Genomic DNA, 25,274 nt, shown 5'->3' with positions numbered 1-25,274 from the left:
TTCTACTACCAGCCAATGGGTTTTGCGGTGAGTGTTGCTTGCTTTTGCTTTCGTTGCACTTTTGCGAGCTCAATATTTTCTATAATATAATTTAAAAATTTTAAAAATTAAAAAAAAAAAAAAATCGTGGGTGAATACCAAAACGGTCGATCAACAACAGATCAAATCTTTATGCTAAAGCAAAATCTTGAAAAATGCTATGAATACAACTTGGACGCTCACATTCTGTTCGTCGTTTGTAAGCAAGCTTTTGGCAGTGTTCTCCGAGACAAAATCCCAGAAGTGCTTATAGACTTGGGTGTCAGCGGAAAACTCATTCGGTTGGTAATGCAACTCTGTGTAATACTACTGGAAAAGTAGTTGTACAACAAACAGTGTGAAAACCTATTGAAATTTCCTGTGGCGTAAAACAAGGCGACTCACTTTCTGTATCTGCGTGTAATCTCCTTCTTCACTATGCGATTAGAAATGAAGTGAAGTTTGAAAACCTTCTTAGTCGCTCAGGAATACCAATCGGGTATGCCTTAGAATGAAATAGAAATGAAGGCAAAACTAAATATCTGAATATCTCGCGCAGCGAAGAGGGACGAAACCCTGAAAACATCGAAATCGGGACATTTGCCTTTGAGGGAGTTCAGCACTTCAAATAATTGTGAGTGTTAAGTAGTCACGACGCAATCCAGACTGAATATTGGCAGCAAACAAAGCATATTACGGCCACACAAAATTGCTGGAGTCTAAGTTGCTAACAAGTGAATATAAACTCCGCCGTGCGGCTGCGAGTGCTAGACAATGACAAGCAAAAACGAAAGAAGCTTCAGAGTGTTCGAGCAAAAAGTGCTCCGAAGGATTTTTGCCCTCATATAGTGCAACGATGAAACGCACCGGATGCGCTACAACGATGAATTGCTGAACTTATGCCTGGAAGGCCTTAATGTCGTTAAACACATTAAATCCCAAAGGCTTCGATAGTTAGGGCACACTGTGAGCATGGAGGCTTATTCGAGTTTAAAAGACTACTCGTATAAAAGGTAGTAAACTAAAAAAGCAACTTATTGCGCTTTTTTACACACGAAACTCTTTCGTATATTTGAAAATCACTGCAGTTTAGTAAATAAATGGAAATTACAGTTTAACCTCCGTTAGGCACCTTTTTTAAAACCTTCGGCTGCGTAACCGGGTCTGGCCTTTTTTCGGTCTGACCGAAGAACCTTTTAAAAAGGTTACATCCATAAATTGATAGAAAATTTAGGAGGCTATGTGGGAGCTCATGTTATTAGCTATAATAGAAATATGTTAAATTGACGCCCAAAGTCACGAAAAAGTCTAGCCAGAAAAATCTATGTGCTATATTCACTGTTACTGTTCACTGCGTATTCTTAGCTATCCTTGCATACACATAAATACTTAGAAAAATATGTAGGTATGCAAATAAATATTTTTGTTTACTTCAATCTTGTCTCCATCACTTCTTCATTAACTGCCATCAATTTTACTCTTTGCTACCACAGTTGACAACCCCACCAATCAATCAACTTTAATGCGAACATTTTTTCAGCCGCCTTGCCAAACCCCCTTTGCATGCTAGATATTTGAAAAAGCAAAACGATAAATAAGAACAAATAAAACGTAACTGCGCGCACATTCCTTTTCCGACTTATTTCCTTTTTTTTGTTTTTTTTTTTTTTGTTTGCAACTCGCAGCTCACCATCTCTTCCTTTTCACACTGCCTTCAATGTGCAATTCCCTTAACTAATCTCATAGCCGTATTTGCGACACATTTGGGTGCACACACACGCTCACACACGATCGCACAGATCCACTTACACCGGAGGCGTTAATAACTGTCACAAAACGACATTAACGTGTTAATGCATGGCAGCGGTGCTGAGGAGCAGAGATGACAACGGCAACGGAGGATGAGCTTGCGCGCGAGTAAGCGCTGCTGGTTATGCGGGTAGCCGGGTAGCCGGGGAGAGTACCAACAACGGCAGCATGCAAACGAGCAACAATCAGCGCAGTTGTAATGAAATTAGCATATTTAACTTCAACATGTCATAATCGCCAGCTAAGAGATAAAAATACATGAATGCATTTGTTGTGATCGCCGATACGCTGATACCATTTAACGTGTTGTGGGCACACAAGCGCCCAAACAAATGTTTACATTCATTCCTGTGAGTGTGTTTGTAGTTGTGAACGTGTGAGTTGTAGCGCACAACAGATGCTTGCTGCTGCTGCTGTTACTGTTACTGTAGCAGTGATGCAACTGGCTGAGTGGCTGGTTGGCTGGTTGGATGGCTGGCTGCTGCACAGTAGCTCGCCAACTCAGTTGGCTGCACGCACTCGTTCCCAGCCCAACTACGCCGAACACGCAAACGTATTAATTTCGAGCCGTTTTTGGACTTCCCTGAATGTCTGACTGGCTGCTAAGTTGCTGGGGCCGGCTGGGGCGTCTGGCTGCCTGACTGCCTGGCTGCCTGGTGGCGGCTGTAGCACGCAGAAATGCTTAAAATTGCGAAGGCGCAACTATTTCTGCGACACGCCGCGCCAGTCATGCCTCTCTATGCGAGTTGCTCGCCTGCTTACCTCTTTCCCTCGCACGCGCAATGCAGCTGACTCCACTTGTGGGCATTTTTAAGTGCAACATGCCGTATGCGGGCATTCATACATACGTATGTGCTTACATGCCTGTGTATGTATGTAAGCATGTTTGTACAATTCACTGCGTAGGATGCGCCAGCCACCGTTCGCCGCGCGCAGCCATTGATTGCTGCTGAATGCGCGTGAACACGATATCTTGTTTGGTCGTTTGTGGTGACTTTTAGCTTAGCAATTGGCGATTAAAAATTCACTTCATTGCTGTGGCATGCACATGCACAAAGGCAACGACAACAACAACAGCATCAACAACAAATGCACTTGCAATTACGCTGCTGCTTAGCCTAAGACTGACTATTTCTGCTGCTTTGCTGCTGCCTTCCTTGATATTTGTTGGTTGCTGTTGTTTGTGTTGTTGTTGTTGTTTTTGCTTGCGTGCAGGACATGCAATTGTTGACATTTTGCTATAATTATTTGTTATTATTGTTGTTGTCACGTATGCTTTGGCCACACTTGCAAGTTAATCCTTCCACTTCTTTTTTAAGCTTACTTACCTTCTATGCTCACACACACACAGACATATATATGTATGAACGTACTTAAGTAGGCATGTATGTATGTATGTACACATGAGCATGTGAGTGTTTGCAGCATAAGTACCTGCGTGTTGGTATTTTATTGCTTTTACGTCATTACATTGGCTAATTAATGTTCCATAAACACCAGACTGCGCCGCTGGCAGCTCATTTACGGCCTCCTCTGCTGCCATTTTACTTATACTTTGTTTACTTTGGCTTATTCCTTTTTTGTGCTTTAATTTTGTTGCAGTTTTTTCTCCCTTTCTGCCATCACTTTCATATCAATGTGCGTATGTATGTATATGTTGCCACATGTGAACACATAAAAAAGGTGTTTGCCATTTTTTGCTTGCCAGCTTTCGTTAACATGTCAAAATATTTTCATTGCTGATAAGGGAATATTCATGTAAATATTTACTGATGAAAAAATAGTTGAGCAAATATTTGTCGTATACGCTTTTAAACTCTTTAAAAAAGGCTACCAAATATGAAATTTGTAGTGCAAAATATTGGCAAGTGATCATGAATCGTTTAACGTCTGAATAGAGCTTTCAAATTGTGGAAATTTACTTTGTTTGCGAACTTTATAGAGCACTGGCGGCATCATCGGTTCTTATTTCTTTCGAAATGAGGAAGGAGCTGCCATTACGGTGAATTGCCAGCGCTAGTAAGCCATGCAGACTAAATTTTTCTTCCCAAAAATTAATCAGCTAAACATTGATGACATTTGGTGCCAGCATGACGGTGCAACTTGCCAAGCAGCAGCTTAAAAATCGGTTTATTGCATTATTCAAGCCGCCATTGACGACAAACAGCCGGATGCATTGGGAAAGTAGTCAAAAATCGGAGTGACTGATTGGACCATGCAACTCGTAGCCACGGAGGGAATCATCATTATCATTGTTAGCTCAACAACCCAATCCGGGTCGTGGCTTGTTGTAAAATTGGTCTACAGTTCCATTGTTTTTTGGGATATCATATTAAAAAAATCAAGGCCATGACAGTTTTTAGCAGATTATAATAGAAAAAAAAAATGCATTCCAAAAATATTTCTATTTCGTATTAACATTTGAAGTTCTCAAAGCTCTTAAAACAAAGAAAACCATTTTAAAATTTTTCAACCCAAACTTTAACTTCAAGAAGCGCTCCATATTACGTAAATATTTATTTGCCTAATTTTTTTTTTATTTGTTTGCCACTTCAAGTGCGCTATAAATAGATAGAAGGCAGCAATTAAATTCAAAAATAGTAACAAGTTATTATTATATTAGAAGAAAAGCAAATAATTGTATTGAAATATAAACATGCAAGCAGTTGTGAACTATTTTTTAATTTTAGTTAATTTTTTTTTAACATTTTCACAAAAATAAATTATATAAAAAAATTTAGCGTACACCCAATGGCCTACGGGGAAAAAGAAATGAATTATTTTTATTTTGCGCAAATGGTTTAAAACTGTCGCAAATGATTTTAGTCGATCTTTAGCTCCTGGACGATGCTACGACTACTAACATGTCCATCAACTTTGATTATTTTTGTGGTTTTATCGACAATATCGACATTTTCCTTAACATCAAAAATGACTGAACGAAATGGACGAAACCAAAATTGCACGCAATTATCTGTAGCTGATACAGTAATGGGACCATAAACCCCATTCACAATTTCAGTGGCCTGGCTTACATTTTCGCATTTCCTCTTTATTGACTTTCATTGTTAACACCCTGTAGCTCACAACTGAATGGCAAAAACAAAAAAACGGCAAAATAATTTTTTTAGTGTAAAACGTCACCTTGACAACGAGCATAAACCTAAATTTTGTTGATCGTTACTTTACGACGAGAAAATAATAGATTTATTTCCCCCTAAACTAATAATTTATCAGAGGAGGAAATAAAACTCTATAAAATAGCGCAAATAATAGAATTTGTTGGGCTTAGAGGAATACTATGAATACCTGAACGCGTCACAATAGCTCTTTCAGGTCCCAACGCTAAATCCACTCATACTAATTATACTGTTTGTAGTACACAGTAACAGTAACTTTGACGTCATGCAGAGATTGTTCATGCACGATTCGAGTATTTTCAGTGCCCCGTATTCGACAATTTTGTTTTTGTACCGCTCCGGTGAGAGGGTTCAAAAGAGTACTGCTTAGTAGTAACTCTGGATGTAAAAAATTCATTCAACACCGCAAACTGGGAAAAAAATCCTGGACGCAGTGGACTAAGTTGGAGTGTCCCCTTACCTGCGAGCACTTATACGAAGCTACCTCGAAGAACGCGTACTGGGTTACAACACAGCAGCAGGCAGACAGAGTTATAAGATATCAGGCGAGATTCCGCAAGGTTCTGTGCTTGGAACAATTGCTCTGGAATATGATATTACGATGGTGTTCTACGCCTCAATATAGCCAACGGTGCCAACATCATCGGGTTCGCTGACGATATCGCAGTAGTCAATACTGCTAAGAGACTAAGCAACAGCAGAAAACGGAGTGCGTTCTCATATCAAGCCGGAAAAAAGTAGAGATGGCAATTATACAAGTTGGCCATCACAGCATCACAACACCGCCAGGGGTGAAATACCTGAGAATAATGATATACTGGAGACTATCGTTCAAGATGCAATTGGAGTAAGAGGCAGAAAATGCATCAGCGATTGTGACGAATAATGCTAAACGAGCGCGTGCCAAAGTAACGGCGACGCCAACTTTTAGCAGGCGTGGCGAATAACCAAATACTATACGGTGCTCCTGTGTGGCAACTGACTACGCAATATGCGTCGTATCTCCGCAGTATAAAGGCAGCATATGATTTACATGTGTGCGCTTCTGGTATGCTCCGCATTCAAAACTGTATCGGAACAATGGATGGAACAACACAACAAAGGGCGGTTGGACACATCGCTGCATTCCAGATTTGCCAAGCTGGCTAGAAAGAAAACACGAAGATGTAGATTTTTACCTGAGTCAGTTTCTAACTGTGCATGGATGCTTCAAAGCGTACCTCCATCGGTTCAAATACGAATCGGATCCCAGTTGTGAATACTGTGTGCAAAACGCGATAGAAGGTGGTCTTCGAATGCGGGCTATTCAATGGCTGTAGATTGAAGCCTTGCAGCATATTTGGCGGAAATTACGACTCTGACTTATTCGTGCAATCCATGTTGCAAAGCAAGGAAAAATGGACGGCAGCATGCGACATTATAGCAGAAGGCGATGAAGAAACTAAGGAGCCTCGAAAGACTACGGCATAGGAGCGGCGAGTAATTCGCCTTTTCCTCTCACACGATGTAATGTTTTGATGGCAGTGCCGTGGGGTGAGGAGTTCAACGAAACAAGAGGCATCCTGGTTTCAAAGGACCACTTAAGGGTAGCGCTCTACTACAACGCCCATGAACATTACAAAGTGCCTCATCACTTGAGAGCTGAGTAAAGATATAGGAAGAGTTATTTTCAAACTAAAATTTCATGATTTCTGTGCGCTCCATGGTGCACGGTCAAAATTAAACAAATGCTTCTAAAACAGATACTTCTATAGAAGAAGAAAGTGGAGCAACAACTGCCCAAGTTATTCTAAGCTGTCATGTATTAAGTATAAATGGAGCATTAGTTAGTAGGAACCAACTCGAAACATTTGTGTCAACATTTCTTAAGAGAAACTGAAAATTTTGTCTCACTTTTTTCTCCTTTTCCAATAAAAAAAAATTAAATTTTCATTGCCCTATCTCAGTCAAAAGCTTATGAAAATATGCAAGCACAATTGATAAAATAGTAGTAGCCAGCCAGATTCGAAGTTCTGTACTTTCAGAAAATACTAAAAAACCAAATAGTGTTATTTATTGGCTATACACAGAGTAAACAACAATTTGTTTTATGCATAAGCGAAAATGTGTGTTTGTACATACCAGCATTCCACCTTGACGTTTACCTAACTTGACCACAATTACAGCTCACGAAAAAAACTCGTTTAAACAAATATGTAAATATTTAATTTTTATCTCATACAAATTGAGCAGTTTATTTACGAGCCGTAAAACTTCTGACTATAAAATTATACTTTTTTTTTGTGTTCAGTGAGAGAAATATTCCCACACCATGCAATAAATCACTTATCTACAAAGTAACCAAATTAAGCACTTGCAACCAAAATTAACTGTTCAATATGCAAAGCAATAAAAATAAAAACAAAACCTAGAAAATCCACCTCTTCCCCTCCCCACCACAAGATTGCCTTTAATTCATTCATATTTATGTGCGTTGTTAATGTCCGCGAATGACATTTTTTAGTACACCCTTTTCAAAAATTTTCTCTTCAAACTAGTCGCCTATTTTCATTAATATTTCTTTAACCTTTTTTTCGTTATTTTCACGTTTTTCTTTTTTCCTAAAGTATCTACATTCGGTTTCATTTGACCCTTTCGTTGTAATGATGTTTAGTGCAGCTTCGTAATTTGTTGTTGGTGTATACTAAATCATTGTGTTTGTTGTTGCTGCTGTCATAGCACACTCTAAATTGTCTATAATTTATTTGTTTATAATTTTTGGTGGGACGATAGTGCATACACTCAGTCATACACGCAAACGTCAGTAGGAACATTTTTGTGGAGAATGCGGTAAACCCAGCAAGAAGATTTAATGGAATAAGATAAGGGTCCGCTATATCTTTTCTTGACTTGTGTGAAAGTGACATCACTGAGATATTGTCTTCACTCTCTTACTTGTTTTTGATGGCAGCATTGCCGAAATTACAGTAAGCATCTATTGTGAATGAAAAATTATGAAACTTTTAAAGAAAGGCTGTAGGAAATGCTAGTTTGCACTAGTTTCGTCTTGATATTTCGAAGCAGTTTGAGAAATTGCAATATAAGATTTTTTTTGTTGCCTGCGGTCCAGCTTTTACTGACAAAACTATCCAAAAACAAATCAGCTGTTCACTAATCCGCTTAAGAACTGGCTGTCGCACCACATTTTAATCAGAATTAACTACGCCGGTAATCTCGATTAACGTCGCCGTCTTCTGCTGCAAGTTTAGTGAACAAAATTTAATGAAAATTAAAATTCAAGATAAATTGTACTGGCTTTTAGAGGATTTTGATGTCAGAAGAACATATTTTCAAATAACATAATATTACTTAAAAGTATAGAAAAACAAATTATTTGTTCATATCTTTGTTCATTCAAGACTCTTCCATCGTATATGGTTCTGGGCTGTTGATTTTGAACCGTCCCATATGATGTCGGCACCACAACCTCTGCTCCCTTGCGGGTTCCAGTCCAGTGCCATTCTCGTGATGCTATTTGGTGGTTTGCTAAGCGTGTGAACTATCTTTTGCCACTTTCTGCCTTTCATTCGCCATAGGATGGGCTCCTTATTCGTTGATCTCCACGGCGCGTCGTTGCTGATGGCGTTCGGCCAGAATATTCTACAGATGATGTGGAGGCATTTGTTGACGAAAGATTGTAGCCTCTGTGTGATGATGTTGGAAACCAGCCATGTTTCGCTTCCGTACAACAATACAGACTTCATACATGAACTGAATATTCGCAGTTTAGTGCGTCTGGCGATTTGCGAACTCACCCATACTGTATGAATTCTCCCGCATGCCGCCCTTGCTTTGTTTAGCCTGCAGTGGACAAGTTCATCTGCTCCACCGTCCGTCGTGATAGTGCAGCCGAAGCTAGTGCTACCATTATTTCGACAAATTCCACCGGACATCCATCATCCATTAGAGCCCTGGTGAGGCGGATTATCTTAGCAAGAAACTCCCTTTCTACGTAACACCAGCCATATTGAATCTCGTTTGAATGTGTCCAAAACCTTCTTGAAATGGACGAACAGCATGTAAAGCAGGAGCGCCACTCAACTGTTTGTTCCAGAAGCACAGAGTGTTGGCTTTGTCAACACAGCTTCGGTGAGGATGAAATCCAGCTTGTTCATCCCTGAAGGAGCATTCGATACATTGGAGTACGGCCTGCATGATCGTAGGAGGCGGTGAGCAGGGTTATTCCTTGCTTGTTGTCGCCGTCACGTAAATCTCCTTCGGCAGCTTCACGATGATGCTGTTTTCCCAGGACGGAGGCAGCTTTTCGTTGTCCCAGTCGGGGGTGATGTTGGGATACAGAACTTCCGCTTAAGTTTGCGAGTCGGCCATCTGTTGTTCTGGCTGTATATCATCTTCGCCCGCGGCTTTGTGTGGGAATAAAAGTATAATTGGTATAAAATATAAGTCAGGATTCAAATTTGAAAACTTTTGATGTATGCATTGAAAACGGACCTATGGACTAACAGGGAAAATACCATTCTTAGGTCTGTCGCGAAATGTCTTTTGTAAAACTGAATTTATTAGAGGTTTTTAATTAACCAAATTGTCTGTAAAACCTCTGCAGATTGAATATCAATAATAATAGTAATAATAATATGCCTCTGCAAGGCGAAACGACGATAACCGCTAAAGCTAAAACGATGACTGCATAAACGAGAAAAAGCGATTAGGCTGTTTTGAAAAGCAGTTTAGAACGCTTGAAGTGCTCTCCAGTTAATGTTTTCTAATATTCAAGCGGCTATAACAGTTTTGTTTATTCTTTGAGGAAACTTGGCAAATTTCATGCTAAACTTTTTGAACTCCTTATTTTCGCATTCCTATTGAAATTAACTAGCAACTCGCCAACTACTATAAGCACAAATTCACTGCACTGCAAAGCATATTGCTGTTATACACACTTTAGTTAAAAAATATATATTTCATTTTATTTAAATAATTTTTTTTTTTATGTTTTAGTTACCGAGTTAGTTAACGAGTCATTAACTACATCCCAACATTATTTCCGAATTGCTGCAAAACTGTTTGTTAATTTCGTTTTCTCTTTATTTTTTTCTAATTTTTTTTTTTTTTAGTTTTTTTTTTTTTTTTTGTCTCAATAAAATCGATCGCAGCTCTGCGAACGAAAAACCAGTCACATATATTCTTACAGCGGTTTTAGTAAGTTATTGTTGTTGTTGCTCATTTTGTGTATGAATGTTGTCTTCATCCATTGCCTGCTGACTACTGGCTGCTCATTGCCTCCATTGTGTGACTTTCAACTGCTATTAAATGCTTTGCCTCTTTAACTCTCTGCCTACAATAAATACTGACTCAATAAACACTCGCAACCGGGGGAATCGTAGTTGGGGTTGTGTCAGTTAAATACTCGTACTCGGTGCACAACCTGTCCGCCGCGCTCTTTTTAATTAAATTCATATTAAAGCGAGAACACAACGAAGATGCAAACGTAACTTTGACATGTCACACTAATTACTTAATGGCCCCATAATGCTGCCCCTTCTGCCGCTGCTGATCACTGACGATCACTGAAATGGGTGTTCATACGTTTCGTTTCGTTTTTTTTTTTGTTTTTTTTTTTTTTGTTTTATTCGATTCTCTTATTTGATTTTCAGGCTAACGATCTACGCTTGCGACGCGAAGTGTTCGCCGTCGAGTCTGGCTGTGTAGCGTTGGGATCGAGACACACCTGCAAGGCAACGAAGCGCATGCCCGGCAGCAACAGCTCCTGCCCAAGTAATTCCCAGGCTGGCTTCCATGCATATGTATGTAGATATATGTATGTATGTGTGCATATCAATAAATATTTCGTATGTGTACTACTTCCATTTGCTTGTGTGTGCGCCTCATCTGGATCGCACCTTGCTGCCTGCCAGACTACAGAATGCTGCAGGTCTCGTGCGCTGCTTTTGTTTGCCTCATTTGTGTTGGTCATTTGTGTTGGCAGTTTAGTTTATTATTATGATCAGCATTTTTGTTGTGCTTGTTTTGCTTTTATTGTCATGTATGCATTTAGCTGTTGTCTTTGTTCCACAACAACATTAAGCAACAATTAAGCCACGTTTGGTTTGGTTGTGGTTGTGGTTGTGATCGAATTGAAATGTACGCAAATGAGTAAAGAAATTTGAATATAGAAGTTGGTGTAGCTGATGAGTTCGATTTCCAAGAAATGACAAACACATCAGAATGTATGAAGAAACAAAAAAGAACAAATTATAACAACAACAAAAAATGCATCGTATGTTGGCTATGTGGCTATTACAAAAAGGTCCTACAGTCGTAACAACAAATAAATTGAGGTGCTAGCGACACTGGCTGCGCTTCAAGTGTTCTTCTTGTAGTCACTGAGTAGCCACAACGGTACCTGCAGCCACTGCTGTACTCGCTCCATACCTTACCGCCCGCCCTACTCTCTCGCGCTGGCTTTGCTGACATTCATTTGATTACGTTATGACGATAACGTGACGTGACAGCCGTGTGACAAAAGCGACAACAGCTAAAACAATCAACAATAATAATAATAATAATAATAACAACAGAATATGAGCACCACAGACATTCCTTGTGGCAGTCTGAAGGGTGCAAGCATATTTTCTCCTCGCATACTACGTAATAGCAGAGATATCCCAGTAAACAAGAAATACTGATTTTCTCAAAGTGGTGAGAAATAGTGACAAAACATTTAATTTATGGCAAGAGTTCATTTTAACGGTACTTCGCTACTCTTATCATATCGTGTAAGCCCCCAGACTACTGCACTGTATTCCAGGCCGAGGTTTTCGCAGTTGATAAAGCAGCAGACCTAACATGTGTTACTACTGGTATAAACTCCAAGGTTAGCTTTTACTGCGTCATCGTTTCGGTGAGCAATTTATCTGTCGTCTCAGACCAGTGGATTGGCCACCAAGATCGTGTGATGTCACACCTTTGGACTTTTACTTGTGGAGGCGTAAAGTGTGTAAAGTCTAAATGTTTTGTGTATAAACCACCTTCGATTGAGGCATTGGCAGCCAACCTTACTAAAGTTATTCACGAGATACCGAGTCGATGTCCTCTAGCGAGTAGCGAGTCGTTCAAAATTGGTGGTCACAAGAGGGTTATAGAACTATGATAAGTATGTTGACGGGGTCACAGCCCAGTAGCAGCGTAAGTTTATACGATAAGGAATCTCGGACAGCAAGGAATGCAGGAAATGTAGGAAGGAAGGGAAACTGTATAGCAACTCCTTTACGGAAGTGCTGCGCTATTCAAAATACGCGTAAATCTTTAGGGGCACCATAGTTTGACGGATTGGAAGACTTATGACCAGTGGATTGGAAATGTCTCCCAAAATTCAAAATAGAAACAGACACCATGCGGTGTCAAAACAGTATACAGACAAAAGACTATCATAGGGAGACACTTGCCACCTCCCTAAACTCCCGGCCTCTAAACGCCGCCATCGGAAGCCCACCACCACCTATTGCAGACGGAGAACTTCAACTAGCCCGCGAGAACCGCTTAACTTTGGCCCGATTGTGTTTTGAATATTGTAACAGTTCAAACTTCTACCTATCCAGAATCGACCCCGACATAACCAACATCCATATGTCCAGCATTTGAAGGCATAACGCACGACACTAGACACCTTTTCATATGCCCCATTAAACCTACTCACCCAACAGCGGTCCCGCTGAATGCAACCTGTCGTCTGGGTCTACCGTGAGATGGGTTAGACGAAGACAACCGATAACTACATCGCTCTGACAGGGTTTAGTAAACTGCTACAACACAACGGCAAATGTTTCAAAGCGCAAAACTAATGAGGTCCATCTGGTATCGCTAACCTAACCTAACTTTCTCTGATCATAGTTAAATATAGAGAAAATTTTCAAAGCGCAAAAGAAAGAAACACATAAAGTTGAACATATCTTTCTTCCGAAAATTTATACCAAAATCTAAATCTAAATTTTTTACGAAACTGTGTGCAGAACTCATAAGAAATTAGGCACCGAAACTGCTCAAAAGTTCGGTAAGAAACAATTTTATTCACAAATCACACTGAAATCATCACCGCCTATCCCGCAGAACTCGCTCTCCGAGGATGGCTTGTGATAATGTCTTCTTTACGTATGCAAACATCCGCGCTCTGTAAGAAGCTAACCACACCGGTTTTCTGCAACTTTTGTTTATTGGGTTAAACACACTCACTCACACACACACACAGCATTCGCCCCTGCGCCTTTGGGACTTGAAGCAACTAAAAGTTAAGATTTCGATTTAATGGCTGGTGTGGCTTAATTAATTGACAATTAAATTGCTCCTTGTGTTGGCATTCATTGCAACGTAGGAGAACAAATGCACCATCAGACGATTAAGTCGCAAGCCGAAGCAAGTTGAAGTTGGAATATCGAAATGGTACACGTATTCGAACATACTTACAAAAGTATTTATAACCATAAATATATACATTTCTGCTCGCATTTCCAAGAAAAAATACTTTGGTATTTGAGAAAGTCATACGAACGGCGTTTGCTGGCTCTACCCCGTCAGGAGCTATAAATTGTGAAAATTTATGCGTATTTTTGTTGTAATCAAACAGAGTTTCCATCTCTCTATAAAACTATATATAAATATATATAATCAAACAAGCACTTACATCATTCATAGTGAATGGTGAAACGTAAAAACTCAGCTTTGTGCGCACGCGCGGTATTTAAGTACGGAAGTTGATGAATCTGATTTAACAGCTGTTTGTTAGGGGAGAAAACATTTCACAGAAAATCTAGCATTCCAAGTTAAATTAATGCTCTCAGCTCTACCCAGCTGTAACGGTATTGATACTTACTTACTTACTTGCTTACTTACTGCTGTTCTGATCGCCTTATGGAGCATAGGGCCTATTCTGTACTAGACTTCCCTGGCCTTTTTTCTTCAGAATAGCATGTAAAATGCTTCAGCCGCCGAATGCTTCAGTCGGTTATATTTTTGAAGAGCAAATTGACCCGCTCTAATGTACACACTAACTAATATATTTTTACTACAATTTTTTTTATATAAAATATTTTAAGTTTGTGCTACTTAGCTGCTGTTTAAAACTCCATTCCTTTCTCTTGTCCATTCTTCTTGTTTTCCTTGTTATTTCTGACTGCAAATTGATTTTGTTTCAACACGTTTCGCCAATATATATGTTTATCAGACAACTACGAGCAGATTCTTACAAAAAAAAAGATTTGATTAAATTTTCTAAACTTCTCTATATTTTCCTGTGGTCGAGAATATCTTCCAATTTTGCACTTTGTTTTTTGCGAATACAATAATCTTTGCTCTCATTTTTCGGCTGTAGTTTTCGCAGTTGCGCACTGCTGCACACCACTTTGCTCAGACTTCACGCTCGTTTGCGTTCCAATTAACAAATGCAACGTTTAATTAAAACATAACAAAAGGACGCAACAATGGCAGCGCAAATACGTAAATTGTGCAGATGAAATTGAAAGAAATATGTTTAAAAATATTTAAATCACTTAAAACGCCAAAAGAAATGAAATTGAAAAAAAGTATCTTTAAAAATATTTAAACAACTTAAAAGGCCAAAAAAGTATGAAATATGAAGGCAATTCAAGAAAACAATACAAAAGCAATAACTAATTGAATTTAAATGTTTAGATTTTTCAACAAAAAAAAGTATCACTTTTTACACTTTTTATTGCATTTGAGTTTGACAATAATTCATATATTCAAACTATTTTTCTTAAGGGGGCTTTAAAGGCTTGAAAAAATCGATTTTTTTGTGATTTTTTTTTGGGAAAGAAAGAAATATTTGATTGAAACGAAACTTTCAGGTTTTATTGTTATATATTTCAACAGTCTTCTCAAATTTTCTCATTAAAATATATGTCATGTTATGCCTGGTACAAGCATTTTGCCGAGCCGCTTCGAGTGTGCATGTGTCGTTCGGCGGGAAAGATGCAGGTCGCAATTTTCATCTGAAACCAAAAACCCAACAAAATTTTTATTTTAGTATAGTATAGCTTCTAGTTAAACCAAGAAGATTAAACAAAAAGTGAGAAATTCAACAATTTTTCGCTAATTAAAAAAAAAAAACATTTTTTTGGAAAAACAAATTCTCTTTAGATTGTTTAAAAAGTGAGTTAATCACAACTTTCTTAAGGTTTTTTAGGTTCAACTAGAAGAGAATTTAATTCCGAATACAATCAATGTAATCTCGTTTCGATAGGACATTTAACTTTTTCCTTATCTTTCCCGCCAATTAGGAAAAATCGTAAAAATAAAAAACCGAGAAATCGCACTTCGAGCGATCCGGCCGCTCGTATACCTGCTCGACGCTTGCTCACAATTTCTACTGTAACTCTGAAAATATTTTGAATTTGCTTCTGAAATTTTGAGGGCACATTCTTGAATAGTTTGGGAAGACATTTATGCAAAAAAACAGAAATCGATTTTTTTGAAGTCTCTAAAGCAGGCTCCCCCCTTAATAAAATACAAAATTAGAACTAAAAGAAAAAATAAAAGTCAGGCAAAAATTTAGCATGTAAAAATTTGCTTACAAAATTTTAATAATTTTTTGGCTTAGATTTACTGATATACAATGATTTTTTATGTAATGAAAAAAAAAACTTGTTGAAAATTTGTTTATAAAATATCAAACAATTCTTGCCAATTCGGTTTGAAAAGCAAAGACATAAAATTTTATTACTTTTGAGATCTAATTGATTATTTTCATTCCGATGACTCTGACCAACCAAATAATTTTGTGACAATCGATAAAAGAGAATACTTAGTTTCAGTTAGGCAAACTTTTTTCGCAACCGAAAATGAAAAGTAAAATATTGCAGTAAATATATAGAGGTATATATGTATATACATTGCATACATACACTCAAATTATGAAGATATTAAAATTTCTGCTGAGCCGCAGAAAATATGAAATATCTTCTTTTGATGAACAAAATAAGCACAAAACAACAGCAAAAAATACAGCGCGCCAAATATTCACTGCAGCAGCCATCTCAAAGCATAATTGGGAAGCATTTTTTGCGTGCCTGCTAAAAATATTCAAAAATGACAAAACAAAGAACGAGAAGCAACGAGCTGTCGACAATACAATGCAAACTAAGAAAAGCAATAAACAATTACAATTACCGCTATGCCACGCATTCGAGCAACGAAATTGTGCATAAAATTAAAATGTTCCTCCTCATTTTCAGTTGACTTTCCCCTTGATTTATCGGGTGCAATTGTGTTTCGCGTTTTAATTTTGTTTTTGGTTCTTATTATTTTTTTTTTAACGTATAATTTGGCAGCGCGTGCGTCAGTTTTTATGCAAATCCCACAATGCTGGTGCACGTGGATGTGTATACGTAGAAGTATTTGCATATTGCGCGTTTAATAATGCAGAGAAGTGACTGAAAAAACTAGTGGTTTTGGTCACTAACGATATCAGATGGAGACAGAGCTCTATGAATACCGAAAGTAGACATCATGTAGGATGTCAGTGCTGTTGGCGAATTTAAGCAGAGCTAGGAGATCCGCTTTTGAGACGTCCTCCAGACCCTCAAACAGTGGGGCTCCGAGGCATGTTAAACACATGTTTAATAATGCCGGACAAACGCACAGAAGGTGTTCTAAAGTTTCCTCAACATCCTCTCTGCATTTGTCTGTGTTAGCAATACCTATCTTGTTCGCATGTGCAGCCAATAGATTATGACCTGTTAGCATACCTGTGATAGTTCTGCAGTCCTTTCGCGAGAGCGTAAGTACGAATTGAGTCAGTTTTTTGTCGTTAGTTCTACACATGACTTTTGATGTTTCGCATGTGGTCAGGCGAGCTTCCACTCGCCTTTTCATGTAGTCGTCCATTTCATTGTATATTGTACAATACATATTTAGCGGTTCTTGTTCAAAAGGTAGTCTAACAGCACTTCTTGCTATCTCATCTACAATTCGTTCCCCACAATGCCTTTGTAACCAGGTACCCAGTAGATTTGCAGCCTACTGTTTGCGGCTAGCCTTTCTATGGCCTCCCTGCTCCGTCTTGGACTTTTGGACTTAACACAATATGAGCTTATTGCTGCTTGACTGTCCACGTATATATTAATTATTGAGTTCTTTCTTGCTCTTGTGTAGATCTCAGCAAAAACTTCTGTTCGGAAAATACTGCTGTGGCTTGGCAACTTGATTGGCTGCCTAGGGATAGTTTTGAGCAGTAAATGTCCGCTCCCACTCCATCTGAAGTTTTAGAGCCGTCCGTGGAGATGTGAAAAGTCCTATGGCCAGGCTTCATGCCTTTGTGCCATTCCTCCTCTTCAATTGTAGTATGAAACCTTCTCTCCCAATTGCCAGACAAGTAAAGTTTTTTCAAAAGTGAGGCCTAGACGCCAGTAGCGAATAACTCCTAGACGACATCTTTTTTATGTGACCTTTAAAATTGATGAAAATTGAAAAATAGACCGATGTAAAATTTTATACGATAGAAAATGTTCGATCTTTAAGAAAAAAAAATACCCCAAAATTCGTGATTTTTTTTTTTTTTGTGTAAATAAACGTCCGAATAAGTCGACAATTAAAATGTTGGTGAAAAATTTCAAGAAATTGGCTCTGCCGAATATAGAAAAAGGACTGTCACATCAAAAAACTGGATCTTCTGTTAAGAATACTGCTGCTGTAGCGCAAAGTGAAAAACCTTCAACATCTCGACGTTCTCGACAAGTAGGCATTCATGCATTGACTGTTTGGTGGGTTTGCCTGTAGACGTGTCCATGGTGGACATTTAAATGATGTCATATTTCATTTTTCACATTTCATTGTTAAAAGCCGTATTTTGAATAAAAATGAAAAAACCTGAATTTTTAAATCTAGGTATGTAGGTTAGATGGCAAGACTACCCCAGGTACACTACAAGTAGCACTTACGTTCCGTTTTGACAAAATAATGTGGACCACTACCTGCGAAAAAATTTAGGGAAGAAAAAGCCGTCTACAGCCATCCAGTGCTGTTGATGTAGGGAGGAGAGAAAAGGGAGAACTTCTTCAAGCCATCCCCAAAGGGTACGCTAAGGAATCTCAAGCGCCCAGCCAACAGAGCAGGACATTCTACTAACTTAAAAATTATATCTTGTCTTCCTTCCTTCCAAATTTTCGGTTTTGTTGTTGCTAAATTAAACTTTTCAACACGATACAATTTTGTTAGGGAATGAATTAATAAAGCATTGGAAAAAAATTTTTTACGATTCAAATAGTTTTATTTAATTATCAATAAAACATATTAAAAGAAAAATAATGGAAAAGTTGTATATAACTTCTTTCCGGAACCATATTTAAAAACGAATTGTAAAGCGGAAAAATTATTATCCATCGAGTAAGATGAGTATATCGACTCCATGAAAATTTTTTCTTTTGTTAAAAAGTATCTACTTACGTTTTACTCTGTTATCTTTTTTTGAAAATTAGTCACTTTGAATTGATGAAAACACGTTATGGCGATAATTGTCTATCTCTGGCCAGATATCATGATTTGTTTACAAGTTTCAGAGATGGTTGTGACGACATAAATGACAATAAACGTAATCACCAAAAATCAGTAATCACCGAAAACTGCGTCGAATTGTTCGTAAATTTATCAAAAATGAACCGAAATCATCGTTGAAATTCATGGAATCGGATTTGAATATCTCCGAAACATCGATTTATCGCATTTTAACTGATCATTTGGGCTTACGAAAGGTCTGTGCACGTTTCATTCGGCAGAAGTTAACTGAGGAATTTAACATTCGAAAGACCTCATTAAACAGGCGAGAAGAGAGCTTACTTTACAACATTGTAAATGGTGATGAAACGTGGTGTTTCCAAAGCTGAAACTAAGCGTCAAAGTGCCGAATGGAAGGCTCCCGACGAGCCACCACCCAAAAAATCAAGTCGATGCTCATTTGTTTTTACAATTCCAAGGGAATTGTTCACAAGAAGTTCGTGCCAAGGGACCAAACCGTCAGTGCAATTTTCTATCTTGGCATTTTAAAGCGTTTGTTGCATCGCATTCGTCGAATTCGCCCTAAATACCGTGAAGGAGGAAGCTGCCGCTCATCGATCCACTCTTGTGATTTTTTGACTAGAAATCGCATTTTAACCATCAATCACTCACCGTATTCGCCTGATATGGCTCCCTGTGACTTAGACCTATTTGGAAAGTTGCATTCGACCATAAAAGCAAAACGCTTTGCGTCCGTAGAGGCCATCCAAAAGACTTCTACCGACATCCTGAAGGACATTCCGGTCAATGATCAGAAACACTCTTTTGAAAAGCTTTTAGATCGCGCGAAATTGATAGGTGACCTATTGGAGGCATTTTGTAACCCTCTTTTTTTTAACATTTTTTTTAATTACCGAACAGACCGTTAAAATTAGTTGGAATTAAGAAATGAAGTTCCGTAGCATCAGAAGCTTAATAAAACAATTATTTATGTTTTATAATGAAGATATGCAGTAGAGTAATGATAAGCATACGGAAACAGCCTGTTGTAAATACATACCAGAGTTGTAATGTTTGAATATATACATTTCTACATTCATATATACCACAGGGCTGATCGATTTTTGTGCATCCTCAGCCAGCCGTACTTTTAGTAGCACTTCTTATATCTGAATTAATACATGACTACATACATAAATATATATATATATATTTAAATACGTACTTTCTTACACTAATACATATGCACAAACTTATAAAGTGCATGTATGTTTTTCTCAACTACAAACTCAAGTTCCATTTGTATGTTAAACTGTTCGCCATTTACGCGCGACCCCATTTGCTGGATGCCTTTGTACATTCCAGGCACAACTTTGTGGTTTCGCATGAAAATTACTAGCAACCAGCGGGAAGCAGCCTCTTGACGACCTTTCTGCATACTCGTTGCCTTGCAGCTGAGTATCATTCGACGTAGTGCATTTGCTTGCATTTTCATTAACGTTAACATTAAAATGCCACGACGCAGATGGGCATGCCGCACATTGTTGCTGTGAAATCAATGTCACACAGCTGCTCAGGCATTGCGGCAAAATGTGTAGCTCTTGGTTTTTTTTTTGTTTCTTTATTTAGTTTCTTTGCAGATTGTTGTGTGCAAGAAAAAATGCCCAAATTAAAATTTCGCATTTTTTTCACAGTACACTTGTACATCATTTTATTTTTTTTGGTTTTTTGTTTTGCGTCAGTACCCTTGGAGTTCCTACAGCCTTTGCATTGCTTTACGCCTAACTCAGCACTCAGCTTTGTTTGCGCTTTTATAGTGTTTTCGTGTATGTCACTCAGCCCATCGTGTGACAAATGATTTGGACAGCAAATTTATTGGCCATTTAAATAGCGACTAAGTAGAGGACAGGCTGTTGAGCAGAGCAAAAAACATAGGAAGCAATTACTTGAAAAACAAAATACTTTAACTAAAACAATACCAGCTTGCCATGGACATCGCACCAATTCCATTTGTAGTTGCAGTAACTTTTTTTTTTTTTGAGTTGTTTTTTTGGAACACATTTTTCATGCAATCATTCAACTGCGTTACTCATACGCCCGGGTGTCTGCACACAAAAGAAATGCTGCATGCAAATAATGTGCGGAATTTCATTGCATTGCTCTTGTTGTTGTTGATGTTGCTAATGCAAAATATTTACAAAAATGTGATAGTTGTTGTTTGCTTGGTTAGTATAGCACAAGTCGCAGTTGCTGCTGCTGCTGCTGCTGGTACAGCTGTCGCGCCAGTTGTCATCACCGCATTGCCGTCAACAGGCGATCGCCTAATTGATTTTCAATTATATGCAAATATCGCTGGTGCCCTATTACTAAACTATATATGTAGCTAGTTACGTAGGTATGTGTACAAACATACATACATACACACATACATATGTATGTAGAGAGCTCGTGCCAACAATGGTAGCAATAGGAAAAAAGTGAGTTCGCTAAATAAAAACCTACAAACTAGTCAATAGAAACAATGGCAGCAACAACAACAATGGCTATAACAAATACCTGCAATTCCAAAAGTAATTCAGCTTGTAAACGTATCGTTTTAATTGAATTTATTTTTAATTAGCGAAAGTATTTATTTGTATTTAATTGGCAACTGTCTGTTCGTCGACCGGTTGGGCTGCCGGTTTCTCTGCCTCGCTTGCCTTTCTGCCGCCCCTATTCTGCTGACTGTTGACTGTCATTGTCAATGTAATTGATTGCTTATTTTTAGTATTGTTTCGAGTAGTTTGAAGTCTTATGTGCATGTTGAGTGTTGACAGCGCTCATTTGTTAAGCGAATTCAGTTGTTTTTTTTTTTTAATTGTCTCTTTTTATAAGTAATGTAAGTACCATAAGTAAAGTTGACTATTTTACTTGCCGTCTGCCTTTTGAAAGCTATTGGCAAACGTATATTATTTGTCGGATTTTGTTATTGTTGCAGCTGCATGAAATTTATGCAAAGTGTTGAGCAATTTGCATTTGATCGTTTCACAATTTTTTTCGTTTTTTTGCTTTTTTTTGTGGGGTGAGGCAGAGTTTAAAAAGACTTGTAGAGGGCATTGAACTGCGTTGAATTGGAGAAATTGATCGCTAAAACATTTACATATACGGTTAGCCCATAATAGAGCTTTCGAAAGGGCGTGAAAAGGTGTAGACAAAATTCAGCAGGTACAAAATTAGGCTTGGAACATAATTTAAAAAAATTTTACTGAGCGGCGTAAATCTGTACAATATTCGGCTAGGTTTCATTTTAATGAAACTAATTTCCAAATTTTTATGAAAAGGCTACAGAAGCAAAATAAAAACGGGCCCTCAACTTGGCTTCATAATTAAAAAAAAAATTTAAAAATTTACGAAAACAATTTTGAAAAATGTTTGTAAAACAAGTTAGAAGGTGAGAACATTTTTTATGAAGAAGCTGGGTTTTATTTCTTAAACTTAAGAAAAGTCCGGAAGGAAATTTAAAAAATTGAGAAAAGCCAAGTTGGACTCTTAATAAAAAAAAAATTATTACAAAAATAAATTTAAGAAAAATTTGGAAGGACATTTAAATAATTGAGAAAAGCCAAGTTGGACTGTACTCGTATTTCATAATTAAAAAAACAAAATTTTAAAAATTGTTATCTTAAAAACAGAATTCTACAAAAATAAACTTGAAAAAGTTCGAAAGCAAGTTTAAAAAGTTTTTGAAAAAAACCAGAAGTTGAGATCAGTTTTAATAATCTAGCTAGATTGGGTTTCACAATTAAAACAAGAACTTAGCAAAAATAAATTTAAGAAAATTACAAAAGCAAATTTAAAAAAATTGGAAAAAGCCAAATTGGTTTTTGTTTCATAATTAAAAAATAAAAAAAAAAAAAAAATAAAAAAAAAAATAAAATAAATGTAAGAAAGTTACAAAAGCAAATAAAAACAAAATTTTTTTAAATCCAGAGGATAAGATCATTTTTGGGATATGAGATTTTTTTCATAATTACAAAAGAACTTTACGGAAATAAATTTAATAAAATTAGAAAAGAAACTTAAAAGTTGTTTAAAAAAACCATAGGATGATATCATTTTTTAAAGTTGAATAAAATTTGCCTAAATTTAATTTTTAACAAAAATAATTACCAAATTTTTATAAAATAGTTACAAAAAGAAATTTAAAAAATTTTTGGAAAAAACCAGAAGAAGAGATAACTTTCGATAATGAAGCTGGATTGTGTTTCACAATTAAAAAACAACTTTGCAAAAATAAATTTAAGAAAAAATTTCTAAACAAAAGCCAAGTTCGATTGTTTTTAATAATTAAAAAAGGAAAAAAATAAAAAGATTTACAAAAACAATTTAAAAGTGTTTGAAAAAAGGGGTAGATGAGAGGTAATTTTTAATAATGAAGCTGGAAATAAATTAAAACAAAATTACAAAAACGACAGTTTTTAACTGTTTGAAAAAAAAAGCCAGAAGATGAGACTAATATATTTTTGGGATGTGGGATTGTGTTTCATAATTTAAAAAAAAGCTTTACAAAAATAAATTTAAAAAAATAATACAAAAGCAAATTTGAAGTTTTTTTTGAAAAGAGCAAGAATAGATTTTGATAATGAAGTAGGGTTGTGTTTCATAGTAAAAAAATTAAACTGACAAAAATAAATTTGAAGAAGCGCGTGGAAAATAGGATAAAACTCAGCAGGCACAAAATTACGCTTAAAAGAAATATTCCAAAAATTTAACAGCACCCTGTAAAGCTGAACAAAATTTGGCTAGATTTTATTTTTAACAAAAATAGTTTACAAATATTTATAAACATTTTACAAACACATATTTAAAAATTAAAAAAAAAAAACAGAAGATGAGATCACGTTTTATAATGAAGCTTAGGTGTGATTCATATTAAAAAAACAGAACTTTACAAAAATAAACTTTAGAAAATTACAAAAGCGAAATAACCCTTTTGAATCATTAATTCGCGAGCAAAAACTCTCTACCAAGCACGGAATATTCCACGCGAGCAAAAACTCTCTCTCATCACCAAGAACCAAATTAACCAAAATAAATTATTATTATTTTTTTTATCTTTGATGAAAATAAATAATTTTGTTAGTCCTGTAAAATTGTTTTTCATTAGAGCAAACAGTAAAAGTTTTGCTGGCTTTATGAATGTAAGGTATTTTGAGTACATCGCACGTTTCGAGCGGTGATGCAAAAGGGTTAAAGATTTTTTTAAGATACCAAGTAACTGCAGTTAAAATTTGTTGTTCCATTTACAGTGAAAATGGTGTTTAAATTTTAATTCAAAAAATTCCCGTCTAAATTTAATAGAAGAAATTCAATTTTGAAAAAAAAAATTATAATTACCAAAAAATGTTCTACCTGCTTTTCAAAACCAAAATAAAGTATAGTAATTTCTTTCCTCTGCGGACTACTCAGTTTCGATTCACAAAAATATGAATAATTCCGCCTGAAGTCTAAAAACAACTAAACCATCTCTACACACCCACATAAATATTTTTACCACACCTACAATCAAATACACGAAAACTAATCTCTTTCCCTCTCTCGCTCTCTCTCTCTCATTTCTCTCTAGATAACAATGAACCGCCACGCATTAAATGTAATCTGCGCAAACACAAACCGAATCGCAAACCACGCACACCTTTCACCACCCAACAGCTACTCTCGCTGGAGAAGAAATTCCGCGAAAAACAATACCTCAGCATAGCAGAGCGTGCTGAGTTTTCCTCGTCTCTGCGTCTAACCGAAACGCAAGTGAAAATCTGGTTTCAAAATCGCCGCGCCAAAGCGAAACGTCTGCAAGAAGCCGAAATTGAAAAGATTAAAATGGCCGCACTAGGACGTGGCGGACCGGGTGCGCAATGGGCGATGGCCGGCTACTTTCATCCGAGTCTAATGCATTTGGGATAAAAAGGAAGTGAAGCAAGTATTCTACTACGAGTATGTAAAGGTACACCTAAAGTTGTGGCATGAAATTCCGGCCTACATCATTCGCTAGAACCCATAAGGTATAATACATATACATGCATACATACATACGTAGGAATATACTGAGTCATGTTAGCAGGCTTTGCCCTCGTCGGAGTTCAAGATGGTATCTGAGTTCGCCCACTCAACTCTTATTGCATACTGAACACACTTTTGTTTATTGGATACGCAAACTTTAGTGGGATTCTAAAATATCTTAACGCTAAAAATATATCGCCAAAAGCTACAATGAATAGAACACCGGGTAATTGCATTTAGTGAATTTTTTGGCGATGTGATTTTAGCGTTGGCTAAAAATTTCACAATTAACATTAGTTTTCTTATTTATAAATATATATTCGTAGATTTACTTACCCAAATTGCTGTGATGTTAGCGCATTTTACATTGTAACTGTAAATATATACAAAGAAAAAATTTATGTTAAATTAAATGAAAATTGTAATCAAAAAGAAATTTAATTATAGAAGTAATTAAACACAAACAAAAGCCCAAAAAATATACACACAAGCTCAGTTGATATCTAAAAGTAGGAAGAAAACAAAAAAAACACAAAACAAACAAATAAAAAAAAATTGTTTGTAAATGTAAATATGTATATATTAAGGCATTAAATAAATAAATAATTGACGCGTACACTTCTGTTTGGTGTTTGGCCGAGCACTTCCTCCTTTTTGCGGTGTGCATCTTGATGTTGTTCCACAAATGGAAGCATTATTCATAACAAATAATTTTTTTTTTTTAATGCTTTTTAGAAGGGCATTTACTTATGTTTTTTTTTCTATCCA

The 25,274-nt window shown here is 36.8% G+C and overlaps 1 protein-coding gene across 1 annotated transcript in view; it reads left to right on the top strand.

Annotated features, from left to right (window-relative positions):
• The window catches only part of LOC128855350 (muscle segmentation homeobox), a 59,082-nt gene extending 34,223 nt beyond the window's left edge, over window positions 1-24,859 (top strand). Inside the window, exon 2 of the mRNA XM_054090203.1 lies at window positions 24,073-24,859. Within this exon, the coding sequence (XP_053946178.1) occupies window positions 24,073-24,410 (338 nt within the window). The 3' untranslated portion in view covers window positions 24,411-24,859. The remainder of the gene's footprint in view (window positions 1-24,072) is intronic.
• The last annotated feature ends 415 nt before the right edge of the window (window positions 24,860-25,274 follow it).

The sequence above is a fragment of the Anastrepha ludens genome, chromosome 2 (genome assembly GCF_028408465.1).
Source record: "Anastrepha ludens isolate Willacy chromosome 2, idAnaLude1.1, whole genome shotgun sequence".
NCBI lineage: Eukaryota > Metazoa > Arthropoda > Insecta > Diptera > Tephritidae > Anastrepha > Anastrepha ludens.
The sequence above is the reverse complement of the archived record's forward strand: the minus strand, read 5'-3'. Positions and strand labels throughout refer to the sequence as shown.